This window comes from Hemiscyllium ocellatum, chromosome 10 (genome assembly GCF_020745735.1).
Source record: "Hemiscyllium ocellatum isolate sHemOce1 chromosome 10, sHemOce1.pat.X.cur, whole genome shotgun sequence".
Classification (NCBI taxonomy): Eukaryota; Metazoa; Chordata; class Chondrichthyes; order Orectolobiformes; family Hemiscylliidae; genus Hemiscyllium; species Hemiscyllium ocellatum.
The window spans coordinates 11011149-11030631 of record NC_083410.1 but is presented as its reverse complement, the minus strand read 5'-3'; the positions used below and the strand labels follow the sequence as shown (position 1 = coordinate 11030631).

General features: G+C 43.8%; 1 protein-coding gene across 2 annotated transcripts in view; it reads left to right on the top strand.

Annotated features, from left to right (window-relative positions):
- The window catches only part of arfgef3 (ARFGEF family member 3), a 144698-nt gene that overhangs the window by 93344 nt on the left and 31871 nt on the right, over positions 1 to 19483 (top strand). For both annotated transcript variants that reach the window (XR_009645109.1, XM_060831245.1), the window contains 11 exons: positions 708 to 1019; positions 4891 to 5024; positions 7308 to 7453; positions 8194 to 8373; positions 9670 to 9811; positions 10226 to 10348; positions 11922 to 12025; positions 13516 to 13660; positions 15808 to 15936; positions 17339 to 17515; positions 18881 to 18995. Coding sequence is in view for 1 of the 2 variants with exons in the window: in XM_060831245.1 (XP_060687228.1) it covers positions 708 to 1019; positions 4891 to 5024; positions 7308 to 7453; positions 8194 to 8373; positions 9670 to 9811; positions 10226 to 10348; positions 11922 to 12025; positions 13516 to 13660; positions 15808 to 15936; positions 17339 to 17515; positions 18881 to 18995 (1707 nt within the window). In the remaining variant the exon portion in view is untranslated. The remainder of the gene's footprint in view (positions 1 to 707; positions 1020 to 4890; positions 5025 to 7307; positions 7454 to 8193; positions 8374 to 9669; positions 9812 to 10225; positions 10349 to 11921; positions 12026 to 13515; positions 13661 to 15807; positions 15937 to 17338; positions 17516 to 18880; positions 18996 to 19483) is intronic.

Here is a 19483-nt window from a genome sequence, read left to right as displayed (position 1 = left end):
TGTGAAACTTGGAAGGGTTCAGAAAATTTTTACAAGGATGTTGCCAGGGTTGGAGGGTTTGAGCTATAAGGAGAGGTTGAATAAGCTAGGGCTATTTTCCCTGGAGCATCAGAGGCTGAGGGGTGACCTTATAGAGGTTTACAAAATCATGAGGGGCATGGATAGGCTCCAGGGTCCACTTATCTCTCCACCCTTCAGGCACTCTGCCTGTATTCCTGATGATGGGCTTTTGCCTGAAACGTCGATTTTACTGCTCCTGGGATGCTGCCTGAACTGCTGTGCTGTTCCAGCACCACTAATCCAGAATCTGGTTTCCAGCATCTGCAGCCATTGTTTTTACCTCCAGGGTGAGGGAGTCTAGAACTAGAGGGCATATGTTCAGGTTGAGAGGGGAAAGGTTTAAAAGGGACCTAAGGGGCAACTTTTTCACACCGAGGGCGGTTGCGTGTATGGAGTGAACTTCCAGAGGATGTGGTGGAGGCTGGTACAATGACAACATTTAAATATGGATATATGAATAGAAAGGGTTTGGAGGGATATGGGCCAAATGCTGGCAAATGGGACTAGATCAGATTAGGATATCTGGTCAGCATGGATGAGTTGGTTGAAAGGGTCTATTTCTGTACTGTACATCTCTCTGTATGGTTTACAGTGTGGTGCGGTATCAAGGAAATGGGCTGTAAATGGGTTTCCACGTCTCTCCACAGAGTGTGCGAGTACATCAGTACATTGGAGCACAGTCACTTCAGTGACGGAGGCTCTCAGCCTCCCATCGCCATCACACAGGCACAGCAAGCCTCCATTTCCCTGCAACCTGCGGACATAGCATTGAACTCCATCAGGAACCCCAGCACTGAGCTGGACACTAACATCGGCAATCCTGTCATTCAGTCAGTCACCATTCAGGAACTGATCAAGGAGAACTGCAAGGGGAAGGCATTTGACTTCCGAGGAGGAGGCGTGTTGAACGGGAACAATGCGGCCAGGGCTGTCTGCACACTCTCCACAATGGCTGACAAGTAAGTAATATGGGAGCCTTGGGAATCAGGTCGAGTTAAGGTGTACTGTACCTTTCACGAAATTCCCATGAGAAAGCCAAAAGACATGTCCAATATGTTAATACATGTGGGTGAATCCAGGGCCTGTAGGTCTCCAAATCAGTCAGTCATGTGTGACTCTGTCCACAAGGAGCTCCCTGCTTCATTGTCCCTGATGCATCATCCTGAGCCATTTTCTTGGCTGTTTGAGTCAATAGTGGTTTGCTATCTCTGCCCAATCTTGGCAGAGTGAGGATGCAGGTCCTTTTTCCTGTGGTGCTGCTAAACAATCATAGAATCATACAGAACATCGAAGGCCCTTCAGCCCATAAAGACTGGACCGACAAAGCTGCACTAAATCGACACTCATCCCACTCTCCAGCACTAGGCCCATAGCCTTGAATATTGGGGGGTGTCAAAGGCTCATCCAAGTCCTTTTTAAAAGTTATGGGGTTGCCAGTCTCAACGACCCTCCCAGGCCTTGCTGAATCTGCTGAGGTAAGGAGAAAATTCACATTTATTTCAGGAACATTTGACAGTTGTTTCACTTTGCCATATGTGGTCTCCATGTGAGTGCAGGATCATGTGATGTGGTATCACTTCCTGTAACTATGGAACTTGCCACCTGTTGGGTCAAATGCTCCATGTCTGTACTGTGGTTAAAAGTTTAGATTATGTTATTATTGGTTAGAAATTTAGGTTATAAATGCTTTGTTTTGTTTTCACTTCTGAGAAGGTAACTTGTTTATTTGTTAATAAAGGGTCAGAATCTCATTTTTTAAGCAATGAGTCACAATAGCATTTCCAAGAAATTAAGTGACTTAAGCTAAATGACTAGATAAGCTACCTGGTGAGGTAATCTTTGAACTGTGTACAAAGTGGAACTTTTACAACTCAGAAACAAAGGTCAGAGGCAGGTTTAGTTAAGAAGAAATGATATAAACTAGCAGATCTGCTATTTAGCATTCTCAAAGTAGCTGGAAGAAAGCCCTGAGTTTTTCCCTTCAGAGTTCAAAGAGAGATGCCAGTGATTTAGCCTGTGTCTCTGATTTTTCAGAAGAGACTGAAAGAATCATTCCTGTTGAGTGTGTAAAAGTTCACCAAAACCAAACACTTGTAACCTTGTCAGATTAGTAAGAAATTAAAGGGTGAAGATAAGATTGATAATTCACTGAGGTTGAGTATCTGTAAAGGATATTGTTGGGAATACAGTTGTTTATGATATCTTTAAAAGTTGCCTAATATTGTTTTTCTTATTCTTTGTATAATATGTTATTTTGTTAAAAGTACATTGGCAGCCTCTTGTGAATATGATCTGTGACTGGCCACATGATAATCAAATTGCAAAAGTGATGGTCTATCAAACCAGGTTTTAGTCTGAGATCTGACGTGTCTAGTATTGCCATCACCTGGGGTCATAACAACTGCAAATACTCTGTAATTCAAAATATTCATAAGTTTCATAGCGTCATTGTAGCACTGAAGGGTGCCATTCAGACCATCGAGTCCATGTTAACTCCTAATTCCCTTTGGCCCTGCAAATTGATTTTGTTCAAGTGATCATCCAGTTTCCTTTGCTAATTACAGACCATCTCTGCTTTCACAGTGAGCGGCGAGTTGCAGCTCATTACCAAGTGCTCTGTAAAAAGATTCATCCTCAAATCCTGCCTCTTCCATGCATAACTTTAGGAAAATTATTTAAAAGTAACTAAATGGGTTGCCTTCTATTCCGTTTTCCTCAGATACATCAAGCACCATTGGGCAAAATGTTAATTAATGTTGGACCAGTAACCCTGATTTAGATTTTAGATTTTATTGTCGTATATACTCAAGTACAGGAGTACGGTGAAATGTGTGTAATGTCTCTATATATGGCACCATCTAAGGTATCAATTCAAAAAATAGCATAGATACAAGGTAGTAAGAGCAATGAGAGTTTAAAAAATGGTGGATGATGTATTGCACAAATACTCGATATTTTGAGGCCAGTATATTTTTTAATTATTATTCATTCACAGGATATGGGCATCACTGGCTAGGCCAGCATTTATTGCCCAGAAGGCTGTTAAGAGCTGTAGTACAACAGCTGATGTTTCTATGGTGCTATTCGTAGGTACTTCAAAATCAAACAAAAATGGATGCTCAGCGAAAGATGACGACATTAAGGAAGGTGCTTGAGAGCTCAGTTGAGAACAGAAGCTACCTCTGGTCATGACCAACACGTTCCTGCCTGGCCTCCCACATTCTAACCCGCTATAAACTTGAGGTCATCTAAAACTCTACTACCCTTGCCCTTTCTCCCACCAAGTCTCACTCCCCTGTGCTCGCTGGCCTACATTGGTTCGCACTCAAACAATGTCCTGATTTTAAAATTCTCATCCCAATTTCTGGAATCTCCCTCAGCTGTCTACTCTCTGAAACACCTGCGCTACTTTAATTCTGGCCTCTGGAGTTTCCCCAATTTTATTCATTCCACCATTGATGGCAATGCCTACACACGGAGCCCTGGAATTCTCTCTCCAAACCTGTCCATTTCTCTACCTCCTTGACCTTTGGCCACAGTGATATCCACCTTCGCTAACAGCTGATCTTTGCGACTTTGTGTCATGTTTTGTTTTATAATGCTCCAATGAAACATAGAACAATACAGTGCAGAACAGGCCCTTCGGCCCTTGATGTTGCACTGAACTGTGAACTATTCTCAGCTTGTCTCCCTACACCATTCCATCTTCATTCATGTGCTTATCCAAGTTTTCCTTAAATGCCCCTAATGTGGCTGAGTTAACTACATTGGCAGGTAGGGCATTCCACGCCCTTACCACTCTCTGAGTAAGGGACCTGCCTCTGACATTTGTCTTAAATCTATCACCCCTCAATTTGTAGTTATGGCCCCTCGAATAAGCTGACGTCATCACCCTACTCTTTTCAAAGGATGTGGTGGCATTAGAGGGAGTGCAGAATAAATTCATGAAGAAGGTTCCAAAGATGAGAAATCTCAGTTGCAGAGATAGAGTGGAGAGGTTGGAATTGTTCTCCTTAAGATATGCTCAAAATCATGAGTTGATAGGCACAAACCGTTCCCACTGGTCTAAGGATCAAATAGCACAAGTACAGATCAAATGTTATTGGCGAAAGAAACAATTGAGATGGGAAGGAAAAACTAGTCCACACAGCGAGTGTTTGCCTGAGAGCGTCCAAGCGGGAAGTGGATCATTTTCTGGTATACGGTGTGAGGGCAGGAGAATGGTATGAAGTGAGCTCTTCATTCGGAGTCATGGTGCAGACACAGTGGACCAAATAGCCTCTTTCCATACTGTAACAATTCTGTATGATTTTGTGATTCTGCAATTTCACAGATTGTGTTGTAGCACGGAAGGGGAGGCCATTTGGCCCATTGTGCTTGTTCCAGCTTTTCAAATGAACGTCTTTGCCAATCTCCTGCCTTTTTCCCATACCCTTGCAAATTATTTCTATCCCAGTAACCATCCAATGCCCCTCTTGGATATCTCAGTTGAACCTGCCTCCACCATACTTCAAAGCAGTATATTCTGTACCCTAACTACTCACTGTGTGAATAGGTTTTTCCTTACTCAGTACTTGCTTCTTTTGCAAGTCACTTTAAATTGATGCCCTCCTGTTCTTTTTACAGACAGAAATAGTTTCTGTCCATCTACTCTCTCCATCTCTAACAGATCACCTTTTAGCCTTCTCTCCAAGGAGAACAGTCCCAACCTCTTCAATCCATCCTCAGAACTGATGTTTCTCATCATTTACTTTTTCATTCTTTCCTCTTCAATCTGTCTCACTCCTTCTTTCTCTCTCCCCTCTTTCCTCCGCTTCCCCTCTTTCACAGGTTGTTTGAAGATGCTGCTGTGAAGCTGAATCTCAATGCTCTGGTGGGATTTCTCAATCAGCTGAGGAAAGTGTCACAGGCTCAACTCTTTGACTCTATTACAGAAACTGTGGACTACTCACTAGCAATGCCAGGTAACACTCGACGGTTCTAACCTTCTACCACTCACTATCGTGCAACAGCTAGATTGTCTGTTTATACTCTAGTGACCAACAGGTTTTTAAGGCCAAATGTAACACAGACAGAAGTGGCCACCCTGAAAGATGTTTAGGCCCAGGGTAATTGACTGATTCCTGGAATGGTACAACTGATGCATGATGAGAGACTGGATCAGTTAGGACTAGACCGGGTATACGCAGGAAAGATGTTCCCAATAACTGGGGAGTCAAGTGGACAATCCATTTTGTCCTCAACCACCTTATCCACTTGTGTTGCCACTTTCAGGAAACTGTGGACCCTGAGTGCCTCGATCCCTCTGTACGTTAATGCTTTTAAAGATTCTACCATCTACAGTATGCTTCCCTCCTGCAGTAGACCTTCCAAAATCCATCACTTCACAGGTATCCAGATTAAATTCCATCTGCCATTTCTCTGTCCAAGTCTCCCTATCTTTATCCTGCTGTATCCGCTGACAATCTTCCTCAATATCTTCAGCTCCCTCAATCTTTGTATTGTCCAAAAGCTTTGAGCATGTGGAATTCTTGGTCACAGAAAGCGGTTCAGGCCAAAACATTGAATGCTTTTAAGAAGGATGGTAGAATGGAGATATTGGGTCTGTTCTCCTTGTTGAGAAGAAGGCTGACAGGAGATTTGATAGAGGTTTCCAAAACCATGAGGGGACTGGATAAACCAGATAAGGAAAACTTTTTTCACACAGTGAATAGTTACTGTATGGAATGCGCTGCCTGGAAATTTGGTGGAGGCAGGTTCAATTGGGGTGTGTGGAAAAGGGCATCGATGATTATTGAACAGAAATGGTGAGCATACGCATGGGGAAAAGGCAGGAGATTGGCACTAGCTAATAAAATGGGCCGGAGCCCCCCCCTCCTCTGCTGTGACACTTCTGCTACTCTGTGATTCAATGAAGGAGTTAAATATAGTTCTTAGAGTTAAATGGGTGAAGGAAATAGAGAGAAAGTGGGACTGCGTTGGATGATCAGCCATGATTATATCAATTGATGGAGCAGGCTGGAAGGGCTGAATGGACTACTCCTATTTTCTGTAAATTATTAAATGTGACAAGATCCAAATCATTCACACCTGTCTAGCCAGGCAGCCTCATATTACTTAATATTAGAGATGCTGATTAGTGACAGTGATCAGTCTTTATCACAGAGTATGTCTATGACAGAGTCAATCCTGGGAATGGAGCAGTGTCTTACCCAGCAACTGGAGATAGCCTGTACGTTGCCTGTATCTGACATGCCCCTCTGGATGAAGTGCCAATTAGGCATTTAACTGGGCATTGGTGGGCCCTTCATGGGACCCAAAGACATTGAGAGAGCAAGTTCCTTCATGTGGAGAGATGTTTGCCAATTGGAGGCTTACCAATGTCACCAGGAAGACAGTGGCTGCTGTCAGTACTACATCCACACCAAGGGCCAAGATTCCTGGTGGATCCAAACACAGGAGAGTAATGGTGGCTGTACTGCAGTGGATTGTAGCTCACAGGGAGCAGATTCAGGAGGTGGCTTTCAGAGGGACAATGTCAGATCGGACACTGAATACCTTTGAATGAGGACCCCCAACCCACCAAAAACCTGTCATGGTTTACTTTCTGGGCTTCCTGTGTAGAAAGTCACAATCCAAGGAACAGGAGATTCGACGTTTCGGGCATAAGCCCTTCTTCAGGAATGAAGAATCAGATTCCTGAAGAAGGGCTTATGCCCGAAACGTCGAATCTCCTGTTCCTTGGATGCTGCCTGACCTGCTGCGCTTTTCCAGCAACACATTTTCAGCTCTGATCTCCAGCATCTGCAGACCTCACTTTCTCCGAGAAAGTCAAAACTCATGGGCAGGACTGTGCCCCATGGAGGCCAGGCTGAGCAATCACAAAGATGGCTTGGGCTCTTGAGGGCAACAAGATCTGCTTCCTGTTGGCTGGTTCCTGGTCCATGGCCTCCTCGTATTGAGGCTGTAGTGAGGTGCATAGACTAGACAGAACTGTGGCCTGTGTGACCTCCATTTGTAGTCAGTGTGTTTTTCTCCTTGGCAGGGAAGATGTGCATGAGGGCAGGTTGAGAAAGGAATCTGGAATGCTGGTCTTTATAAATAAGGATACAGAATCTTCCATGTCGGATTGAGAAGGATGAGGAAGAGAAGTTTACCCTTAGTCACAGTCATATGCCTTGCCATTTGTGACATTGATAGGAATAGATTTGGTTATGTTTTAATTCATCTTCTGCTTTGGTTAACAGGAGACGCTAGATCCACCCACGAGCGGAGGAGCGCTCTGCATCTCTTCCGACTTGGTGATGTGATGCTCCGAATTGTACGGAGCCGGTCCCGTCCCCTGTTGCACCTCATGAAGACCTGGAGTGTAGTTGGACCTCACTTAGCAGAGGTAAGCACCCAATTCCATTCCTGTATTCCCCACTATCAGGCATCATTGACCATTGGTATCAGACATCATTGGCTTTTGGTATCCACCTTGAGTGTGGGACTGAGGGAGTGCTTCATTGTCAGGCTGTTTGCTTTCAGATAAGACATTAACCTGCGACACTATCTGCTCTTTGGGGTGCACATATCCAGAAGGAGAGTGGGGGAGCTTTCCCCTGTTTCCTGATCAATGGTTTTTTTCCTTATCTAATATCAGTGACCTGATCATTAAAAACATTCTGGCTAAGTTGGGCACATTACAAATGTTGGCTAAACTCTCAATTTGCGGAAGGTGTTGGCTCAGCATCATGCGTTGTTGCTGCTGGAGGAAGAGGCCTGGGGAAATTGGATGCCCCAAGGGGTAATGGGACCCAGAGTTCAGGATTTACCTCCTTTGCTTTCCTTCTCCATTGCTACTGTGCCTCATCGTTAAGTCATTTGGACTCGAAGTTCGATGGACAAGTTGTCATCACTTTGAACAGACTGGTCATAAACTCCTGCCAGATCTGAGGAAAGATCATTGACCTGAAACATTAACTCTTGATCCATTGAGTGTTTCCAGAAATGTTTTTCTTATTTGAATGTTGGCAAAAGATGACTTCTGGAAATTCTTCATGAGAACTAAAGTAGATTTCCTTAAAATGTGTTTTTCTCCCCTTTAGTTTTTTTTGTATTGGAACTAAATAAGGATTTTTGCTTTGTCAGGCTGCCTGTCATAAGGAGAGGCATGTTTCCCAGAAAGCTGTTTCCTTTATCCATGATATCCTGACTGAAGTTCTAACTGACTGGAATGAGCTGCCACATTTTCACTTCAATGAGGCCCTTTTCCGACCATTTGAACACATCATGCAGTTGGAACTGTGTGACGAAGACGTGCAAGATCAGGTAGGATACAATATCAGCTTTGTCTGGTAAATACCTCATCAGCCACAATTCCCTTTGTTTGTTCCCCTGACCAAGCAACAAAGGATCCAGGCCTGTGATTCTCAAGGCTCTCAGGCCTTAGCCGGTGTGATTCCTGGGTTCCTAGTTACCATGAGCCCTAGGCCTAGTCATTTACTGACTCCCAGTGACACTGGGTTGAGTTTTATCATAAAACTCATCAGTGAACTTGACGGCTACCTGCCCACTCCCCACCATTATCTAACCTGTCTGAGCTTTGCGGGGGAGAGGGAGCAGGAGGAGCTGTCAGATAGCCTATCACCTTTGGGCCCATTGAGGCCCTAAAATGGTTAGTTTTAGTTGAGGCCCATATGGGAGAAAGAGCTTCCCTCCCCTGAACCCACCCTGACCTCCTTCAATGCTTGGTGACTTTTTGTGATCCACAAAGTTGAAAGATAGTAAGTACTTCAGAAAGTCACCAACACAAACTGTAAAGCTTAAATTAAGACTGTTTGCAAAAACAATGTTTGTATTAAACTCTAAGTATAGGAGGTCATGGGTTTGATCTGATTGAGGCACTTAGTGATGGAAGGTAGAAAAGGAGCAGGATAAGAGGGTGTACCCTTAAAATTAGAGGTGGGCTATTTTCAGATATTGCTGGGAAGTACCTCTTTAAATGAAGGGAATTCAGAAATTGCTTTTGCCAGGAAGTCTTTGAGGCTAATACATAAAAAGCAATCTCTTCCTAGCTACCGACAGTTCTGAAGAAGGGTCACTGGACTTGAAACATTAGCACTGATTTCTCTCCACCGATACTGCCAGACCTGCTGAGTTTCTCCAGAAATGTTTCTATTTGTTTGTGATTTCCAGCATCTGTTCTTTCAGTTGTTTTTCCTCCAACAACCTATGTTTCACCTTGCATGTTTCAAGCAGTAAATTGTAAATGAGAGGTGGAACAGGACTGAGGGGCTGTAATTTTTTTTCAACCTTCTTGTTTGATTCTTTCTTTTATTTCTGGAGTGAAACATGCCTTGAGAGCCTGGTCAAATCTGAGATTGGTCAGTTCTTGTTTTGTTGAAGATATTAGGGTGATGGACGAAAGCTGGGTGGGTGAAGTTAGAATGCAGATCAACCAGTGCTTAAAATGAATGGCAAAACAGGGGTCAAGGGGCTGAATGGCCTCTTCTGGCATTCTTCAGTGTAAGAATTTAGAAGGTGAGGAAAGAAGATTGTGGAGGCTATGGGGTAGCCATCATGATGAAAGCAGACATTTAAATATACGTGCCTCTTAACGTTTAGGTGATCACATCGATTGGAGAGCTGGTGGAGGTTTGTTCCCCACAGATCCAGTCTGGTTGGCGACCACTCTTCAGTGCATTGAAAACCGTGCACAGTAACAAGTCTGATGTGAAGGAATATCTGATTGGTGACTACACAATGGGTGAGTAAGGTAATGGGGACTCTGCACAACCTGCACTGACTGTACTGTCTTACATCTCATCTAAGTCATTGATGCAACACTGTTTCATTAAGGGAAGTGATAAGAAATATTAATTTATATTTGAAATGTTTAACTATCACTCATAATTATTTATCTCAGAGGTATTGTTCCATTTGTCTTATGCCACGAATTCCATTATTGTAAATCTTGCAGTTGTTACATTGTCATTAACTATCTCTTACTGACCCTGTTTTATCCCATTCCTTGCTGCCATAAGCTTCTGTGAATAGTTTATTGCTCCTGTCATAACAACAGCCATCAGTGCTGCCAAATGTCTGGCTGTGATGGGTGTGTGGTTAGATGTAGACGGACTATGTTTACCGTCATGTGCTGAGTCACTTTGTTCATTGGCAGGAAAATCCCAGGCTCCAGTTTTTGATGTCTTTGAAGCATTCCTGAACACGGATAACATTCAAGTGTTTGCCAATGCAGCCACTGACTACATAATGTGCCTTATGAAGTTTGTCAAGGGTTTGGGTAAGCTTGCTCTTATGAAAAATTAAGACTATTTATATAATGATTAAAAATTTTTATAGCACTGATCCAGACCATTTGATTAGCTCAGTTGGCTGAACGGTTGATTTGTGATACAGAATGGTGCCTCCTGTGTATATTCAATACCATGAAGAACTCTCCTTCTCAACCTCTCCCCTTGCCTGAGGTGTGCTCACCCTCAGCTTAAAGTACCACCAGTTGTGTCTCCCTAATGAGAGATCAGACCTATGGTTTGGTAAGACTATAGAGACCTAAACTTTCCATGGAGTGATAGAGTCCTACATCCCGGAGACAGGCCCTTTGACCCAAACTGGTCAGTGCTAACCAAAACGTCCATCCACACTAACCCCATTTCTCTGCACTTGGCACATAGCCTTCCATGTATTTGTCCAATTCTCATTTAAATGTCGTTAATGTACCTGCCTCAACCACTTCTGCTGGCAGCTCATTCCATATGCATCGCACCCTCTGTGTAAAAAAAAGTTCCCCCTCAGTTTCCCTTTTGTTCTTTCCCCACTAACCTAAACTGGTGCCCTCTAGTCCTCGATTCGCCAACCTTGGGAAAAAGACTGAGAGCATTCAGCCTACTCCTGCCTCTCTAGATCTTATACACCTCTAAAAGTTCCCCCCTCAGTCTCCTACACTCTAAAGAAAAAAGTCCTAGTTTGTCCAACCTCTTCCTTTAACTCAGACTGTTGAGTCCTGATAACATCCTTGTAAATTTCTTCTGCACTATTTCCAGTTTAATAACACCCTTCCTATAGCAAGGTGACCAAAACTGAACAAGTGCGGCCTCACCAACGTCCTGTACAACTGCAACATAACTTCCCAACTTCTATATTCAATGTCCTGACTGATGAAGGCCAGTGTGCCAAATGCCGCCTTCACTGCCCTGTCTACTGTGACGCCACTTTCAGAGGACTGTGAACCTGAACTCCAAGGTCCCTCTGTTCTATCAGATGCGTTAAAGCCCTACCATTTTGTCATGAAACTCCTAGGAGAAAGTGAGGACTGCAGGTGCTGAAGATCAGAGTCAAGAGTGTGATGCAGGAAATAGAGGAGCAGGAGAATTGACATTTCGGGCATAAGCCCTTCATTAGATATTGGGAGGCTTATGCCTGAAATGTCAATTTTCCTGCTCCTCTGACGCTGCCTGACCTGCTGTGCTTTTCCAGCACCACAGTCTCGACCATGAAACTCCTACCTTCATTTGACTTTCCACAATGCCAGACCTCATTTTTATCTGTATTAAACTCCATTTGCTGTTTCTGGGCCCCACTTCCCCAGCTGATCAAGGCCCTGTTGCAATTTCTGATAACCTTCCTCACTGTCCACGATACCGCCTATTTTAGTATCATCTATCTTAGTACATTCTCATCCAAATTATTGATATAGCTAACAAACAGCAATGAGCCCAGCACCGACCCTTTGAATGTAGGGAAAGAATTAACATCTTCAGGAAAACTAGGAAAGAAACCAAAATAATTGATAGTGTGTGTTTCAAATGATTGTGGAGTACTGAAGTTACTGCTGTTTTTTTTTAATACATCTGAAGGTGATGAGGATTGTAAAGAAGTAGGAGATTGCTATACTGGTTTGGGATCCAGTTCAACAGACTTGTGCCTTCCCGCCCTCGACTACCTCAGGAAGTGTTCGCAGGTAAAGACTATTCCCGAATATTGCTTAAAGAAAGATAGCCAATTTAGATTGTGTTCCTTGCTTAAATCAATAACGTTATGGACCTGGAGATTGTTTGATGATTCCAGCAGGAATACCCGAATGTCAAATGAAAAATGAGAATGCTGGAGAAAGCTGTGCATTCGGAGGAAGAACCAGAGTTAGTGTGTATGAACATGCTCAGCGTCAGTAGGGTAGAGTGTCGTGTCCATCTGTCCACTCTCTGGCCCTGAATGAAATGGCTCTACACACTGACTGGAATCCGCTATTCCTGGATATACAGTCATCTCCGGCGCTAGTGTATCAGCTTGTTTAGGGGGGACTTTGATTTAGGGGTGTTGAGTCATAATCCCTAGCTGTCTTGGTTCAGTGTGTAACAGCTGAATCAGGAAACCCGAGTTGCTGTGGTAGTGTAAACCTTTACATACAGGTTGCAATCTGGAGCTTTGGGTGTTGATGTTTCAGGCTCCAATTTATTTACACACGTGTTTGACCAGGAATCTCTCCCGTCCTCACCATCTGCCCTTGGGTTGTGTTCGAAGGATTTGCAGGTTTTGACCCTGTTCTGAGCACACCTTCCTTGGCCATCAAATGGACTTAACCTAGAGTCCCTGGCTCAGAGGCAGGGACATTACCCACAGTATCCTCCTTGCTGAGAAATGCGCAACCTTCAGCCACACCAGCCAAATGATGTCCAGGGAAAAATGGGAATTCCCATTCTTGAGCTTCCGTTGAGAAAAGATCAAAATTAGTGAAAACGTTACCATAGGCGTAAGCCCTTCAGCATATTCAGCTCCGCTGTTCAACAAGATCTTGGCTGACTTGATAATCCTCAACTCCACTTTGCTGCTCTTTGCCTTTAATAGTAATGGGGGTGTAGCACAATGGAGAAAGCTGTTCAACTTCTCAAACCTATTCTGTCATTCAGCGATATCATGGCTGACCAACTCTGTTACCCACCCTGGTTCCATAGGAATTTTTTTTCATTAGGCGAGGAGACTAGGACCCGTGGACACAGCCTTAGAATTAGAGGGGGTCAATTCAGAACAGAAATGCGGAAACATTTCTTCAGTCAGAGAGTGGTGGGCCTGTGGAATTCATTGCCGCAGAGTGCAGTGGAGGCCGGGACGCTAAATATCTTCAAGGCAGAGATTGATAGATTCTTGACGTCACGAGGAATTAAGGGCTATGGGGAGAGTGCGGGTAAGTGGAGTTGAAATGCCCATCAGCCATGATTGAATGGCGGAGTGGACTCGATGGGCCGAATGGCCTTACTTCCACTCTTCTGTCTTATGGTCTTATATCCTTGCCCATTTTTTAAAATGATGGCTTAGTTTTAAACCAAGTTCAATTTACTCCCAGCCTCAACAGTTTGATGGTTCCAGATTTCCTCCGCGCTCTGTGTAAGGAGGGTTCTTTGTGACATTCCAGTCTGTTTTCGGTAATTTATGTATCTGGTTGTATTTCCTTAGTTACTTGCCAAAATCTACAAGATGCCTTCGAAGCCGATCTTCCACGGGCTGCAGCTCGCCAGTTTACCGTTCAGAGGCCCCGAGAGATCGCTGAGCAGTGAAGACGGGATTGAGTCAGTCCTCAATGAGTTCGACGATGACACAGGTAAAGGAAAGCTCAACTCTCTTTATAAAATTGTGCTCCCTAATAATTAAAAAGAACACATCTTGGACGCTTCCATGGCTCATCCATGGTCATGTTCAAGCTCACAAAATCACACCGCCCAGATTGAGACCATTCTGCCCATCTTGCCTTTCCTGAGTCATGGGTGGAGCTACCTGATTAGACCTACTCCACTTGCTCTTTCCTTCTTGTCCTACAGCTTTCTCCTTTTCAAATTTTTATCCATTCTCCTTTGAAAGTTGGTTCTGCACCTGCTTTCAATCTCCAAACACTACATCTACTCATTAAAGTAGCCTGATATAAGAAAATACTTTTTTTTTAGATTAGATTAGATTACTTACAGTGTGGAAACAGGCCCTTCGGCCCAACAAGTCCACACCGACCCGCCGAAGCGTAACCCACCCATACCCCTACATTTACCCCTTACCTAACACTACGGACAATTTAGCATGGCCAATTCACCTGACCCGCACATCTTTGGTATGTGGGAGGAAACCGGAGCACCCAGAGGAAACCCACGCAGACACGGGGAGAACGTGCAAACTCCACACAGTCAGTCGCCTGAGGCGGGAATTGAACTCGGATCTCTGGCGCTGTGAGGCAGCAGTGCTAACCACTGTGCCACCGTGCCACCCACTTCTATTACCCTTTATAGAATACAGCGTTTCCCTGGATAAAGATGTCTTTCCTCATGTCACCTCCACCAAATCTGCTCCCTCTCTCTCCTTCTGGCTGTTCCCTCCTTCTCTGCTTCCGCTCTCCACTTACCCCTCCCTCCTACTCCAGCTGCCTCTCTCTAATCCATGCTTTAACGTCATTATAAATAGAATGCCTGGATCTCATCACATTGCAGTCTGTCAGAACATGCTGTGCGGAAATTGGCTGCTATGTTTGCCTCACTCCAAAAAAAGTACCAAATAGTTTGTGAAGTGCTTTATAATTTATCTGGTGTCTGTGAACACAAGGACATAAGAGCTAGCAGCAGGAGTAGAACATTCAGCCTCTTGAGCCTGCTCCACTATTTAATACAATCATGACTGATCTCATCTCGGCCTCAACTCCACCTTCCTGCCCGTTCTCCACAAGCCTTCAACCCGTTAATAATTAAAAATGTATCTCCTCCTTACTTAATGTCACGGCATCCTCCACACTCTGAGGAAGTTAATTCCACAGCTTCACAACCTTTTGTGACAAGTTATTTCTCCTCATTTTTGTTTTAAATCTGCTACTCCTTATTCCAAACCTCCCATCCCAAGTTGCTCCACGTGAAGACATATCCTTTCCATGTCTACTTTGTCAATCTCTTTTAGCATCTTATATAGTTCAATTAGGTTTCTTATCCTTCAAAACTCCAGACAGTATTGGCCTAAACCACTCAAACTCTCCTCATAAGACAAACACCTCCCCTCTGGAATCAATCTAGTGAATCTCCTCTGAACTAACTCCAGTGTAATCACATCCCTCCTCAAGTATGTGGACCAAAACTCTGTGCAACAATTTACTCACTAATGAAAGGTGTTATATAAATGTATGTCTTTCTCTTTAATGACCATCATTAGGAAATATGAAATAGTATATTTTGAAGCACTGTCACTTTATTAATATTAGGTAGAGGAAGTTAGAATTGTCCCCAATACTGTGGCTCAGTGGTTAGCACTGCTGCCTCATAGCACTAGAGACCTGGGTTCGATTCCAGCCTTGGGCAACTGTGTGTAGAATTTGCACATTCTCCCCGTGTCTGTGTGGGTTTCCTCTGGGTGCCCCAGTTTCCTCCCACAATCCAAAGATGTGCAGGTCAGGTGAGTTGGCCATGTTAAATTGGCCATAGTGTTTGGTGCATTAGTGGTGGGGTAAATGTAGGGGAATGGGTCTGGGTGGATTACTCTTCAGATGGTTGGTATGGACTTGTTGGGCCGAAGGACCTGTTTCCACACTGTAGAGAATCTAATCTAATAACTATCCAGTGTATAATTATGAAAAGACATTATATTTTAAAAGTGTTAAACATTGTCCAGTAAACACAAGGAACTATGAAGTCGCTGTGATTAAAAAGTCTTTTCTGTTTTCTTCTGTTGTAAAGTTTCTTGGGCTTCTGGCAAAGGAATGAGTGGGTGGTGATTCTCTTGCAGGTTTGATTCAAGTCTGGATTCTGCTGCTGGAGCAGCTCACCACAGCCATCTCCAACTGTCCACGCCAGCACCAACCTCCCACACTGGACCTCCTGTTTGAGCTGCTGCGAGAAGTCACAAAAGTACCAGGTAGTGAGGATGAGGTGGAAATGGGGCTAGAGAAATGGCACTCCTGCACTTCCACAACTCATTTGCTCATTGTGTAAGACAGTGTGTTGACTGGGTTTGCACTCTTCGAACAATTGAATAGAAATCTCGTTTTCCCACCTTCACAATCTGCTCCTTCATCCTCCTGCATGTACAGCCCTGCCTTATAACTTGGTGTTTGTTGCATGGGCAGCACGGTGGTTAGCACTGCTACCTCACAATTCCAGGGAAGTCGGTTCAATTCCATCCTTGGGTGACTGTGTGGAGATTGCACATTCTCCCCGTGTCTGTGTGGGCTTCCTTTGGGTGCTCCGGTTCTCTCCCACAGTCCACAGGTGTGCAGGTTGATTGGCTGTGGGAAATGCAAAGTTACTGAAGAAAGGTTGAATAAGCTTGGACTTTCCTCTCTGGAGAGGAGGGAAGAGAGGAGACCTGATGGAGGTGTACAAAATAATGAGAGGAATAGATAGAGTCAATAGCCAGAGACTTTTCCCCAGGGCAGGATTGACTGATATGAGGAGTCATAGTTTGAAGATATTAGGAGGAAGGTATAAAGGAGATATCAGAGATAAGTTCTTTACGCAGAGAGCTGTGAATGCATGGAATGCATTGCCAGCTGTGGTGGTGGAAGCAGAGTCATTGGGGACATTTAAGTGACTGCTGGACATGCACATGGATAGCAGTGAGTTGAGGGGTGCGTAGGTTAAGTTACTATATTTTACATCAGGATTAAACCTCGGCACAACATCGTGGGCCAATGGGGCCTGTTCTGTGCTGTACTTTTCTATGTTCTATGTTCTGTTAGGTGGGGAGTTGGGCCTGGGTGGGATCTCTTCTGTGGGATGGTGCAGATTTAATGGGTTAAATATCCCCTTTCTGCACTTTGGGGATTCTATGACCATGTGTAGGATTGTGTAAATGGCATTTAATTCAGTAAGTTTACTGCAGGAAATAATAGGACAACGTGAGGACTGCAGATGCTGGAGATCAGAGCTGAAAATGTGTTGCTGGAAAAGCGCAGCAGGTTAGGCAGCATCCAAGGAGCAGGAGAATCTAGCCTGCTTGGCACACTTTCCTCATTCCTGAAGAAGGGTTCATGCCCGAAACATCGATTCTCCTACTCCTTGGATGCTGCCTGACCTTTTGCGCTTTTCCAGCAACACATTTTCAGTACAGGAAATAATACACAATTACAGATTTCAAAACTCTCAAGGTGCTTTATAAATGATGAGCGCCGAAGTTCTGTATTCTCATTTATGATCGTGACAATTGCTCAGCTTTATGATTAGAGTCATACCTACTAAGATTTCAGGCCTAGGTCTGCCACAGAAATACTTACAAACCTTGTCCTGACTGTCAGACAATGTCTTGTTGACTTCTGTAGGTCCTGGATTTGGGATTTTTGCTGTCACCCATCTCCTCCTTCCAGTGATGTCTCTCTGGCTTCAGCGTAACCATGGAGACCAATCGTACTGGGAAATGGCTGCTGCCAATTTTAAGCATGCCATTGGACTGTCCTCGGAACTGGTGATGGAGCATATTCACTGCTTTATCCAATCAGGTAGGACTTTGTTTGCTGGTGGAACCGGCTTCATTTGGGTAGATAAGTTACAAAAGAGAAAGAAGCCAATAATGCTTGCAAATTATCATGGTTATTCTCACAGTGCATATGCAATAATGACCTTCCTGAATGGTTCTGTGCCTAGTAACTGTTTATTATAGCAAGTTTTGGATTTAATTCTCTGAGCTGACTTCAACATAGGGCTGGTACTGCTACAACTGGTTATGACACCACAAGTACAGGAGCAGAATTAGACCATTCATCTCATTGAGGAGAAAGTGAGGACTGCAGATACTGGAGATCAGAGCTTAAAAATGTGTTGCTGGAAAAGAGCAGCAGGTCAGGCAGCATCAAAGGAGCAGGAGAATCGACGTTTCAGACATAAGCCGTCGACTCTCCTGTTCCTTCGATGCTGCCTGACCTGCTGCGCTTTTCCAGCAACACATTTTTAAGTATTCATCCCATTGAGTCTGTTCCACCATTCATGATATGTTTCCCAATCCCATTCTCCTGACCCTTTCCATTCTCTGTGTCCTATTACTTGTTCTGGAACCTTTAATAACCTCTGCTGAGCCCTGTTTACTTTAACTTTTTCTATAATTGCCCATGCAATTGAACCCCATCCACCCCCATTATTTAATTTTCAGCTCGCTCTCGTGCTACTCGTAAGCACATAAAGAGCTCACCAGGATGGCTACAGGAAGGACGTATTCCCTGGCTGAGAGATTGAGAATGATCAACACAGTCTGAGACTGGGGAACAGGCCATTGAGGACTGTTGTCAGGAGCAACTGCTTCACTCAGATGATAGCGAACCTTTAGAATACTCTTGGTTCATATCCTTCTGCTGGTTGAACTAAAAGACAAATTATCTCATCTCGCTGTCGGAGATTACTGTGTGTCAAATTGGCTGATGCACGTCATAAGTTAATAAACACATCAGCTGAGGTTCAGGTGACTGGTCAGTATTTCTCAGTTGTCAATATGGGCTCAAATCCCAATCCAGCTTGTTGACCAGGGAAAGAGGGAGCACAACATAGTGCAAACAGTTGATACCATTTCTTCTGACACTTCCCTGTTATTCTCCAAACAGAACAAATGTTTTTGAAGATACAAAACAAAGAGTTAGGGCATGTCAGAAATAACTCATTGGCTGTAAAGTATTTTGGAACGTACTGAGTTTATATATAAATGCAAATATTCCTTCTTTTTTGAATTAGAAAGACTAATCCTTGCGTGCGGGGATTCCAGCCAAACCGTTCCCTTGGCACCTCATCTTGCGTGAGGTTAAAACAGACCAAAATGGATGACTTTTCTTTGACTGCCATCACAGAATTTTTTTCTTTTCTTTTTTGATTTGTTGTAGATATTGGCTACGAGAGCAGCATCAATTCCATGCTGAAAGACCTTCTGAAGCTCCTTGTGTCCTGCATTGCGGAACCGACCGAAACAATCTCCCGGGTTGGCTGCTCATGTATCAGGTAGGAATGGGGAGACTTCACCTAACTTGGCACCTCCACTGAGTTCATTTGTAGTACACACCACCACCCACTGTCTCTTTGTCCCATTTCTATAATAATCTTGAAGCTTGAGTTTATTTGTGCTACAGCACTAGGGGGAGCTCTTACTGCACGTCCGTAATGTGCAGGGAACATGTAGACTTGACACAGACTAACAATTTTCTTAACCAAATGCATGTTCCTGTTTCCAGGTTTGCCTATAATTTCTCAACATTTCCCTGAAGTATGTCTGTGACAATTCAGTGAACATTGAAGAGATATAATCAAGAAATTTCAGTCATTGAGATTACCAAATTTCTATTAACTTTCAAGGCTATGGAGAATTGATTATAAACTTTTTTTTGGTAAAAAATAAGTTTAAAAAGTGTCTTGAATTGAGAAGGGCCTAACACAGACATATTATATCATGTAGGATTGAAAGCACTGTCCTTGGGATTATGTGTCTGGTT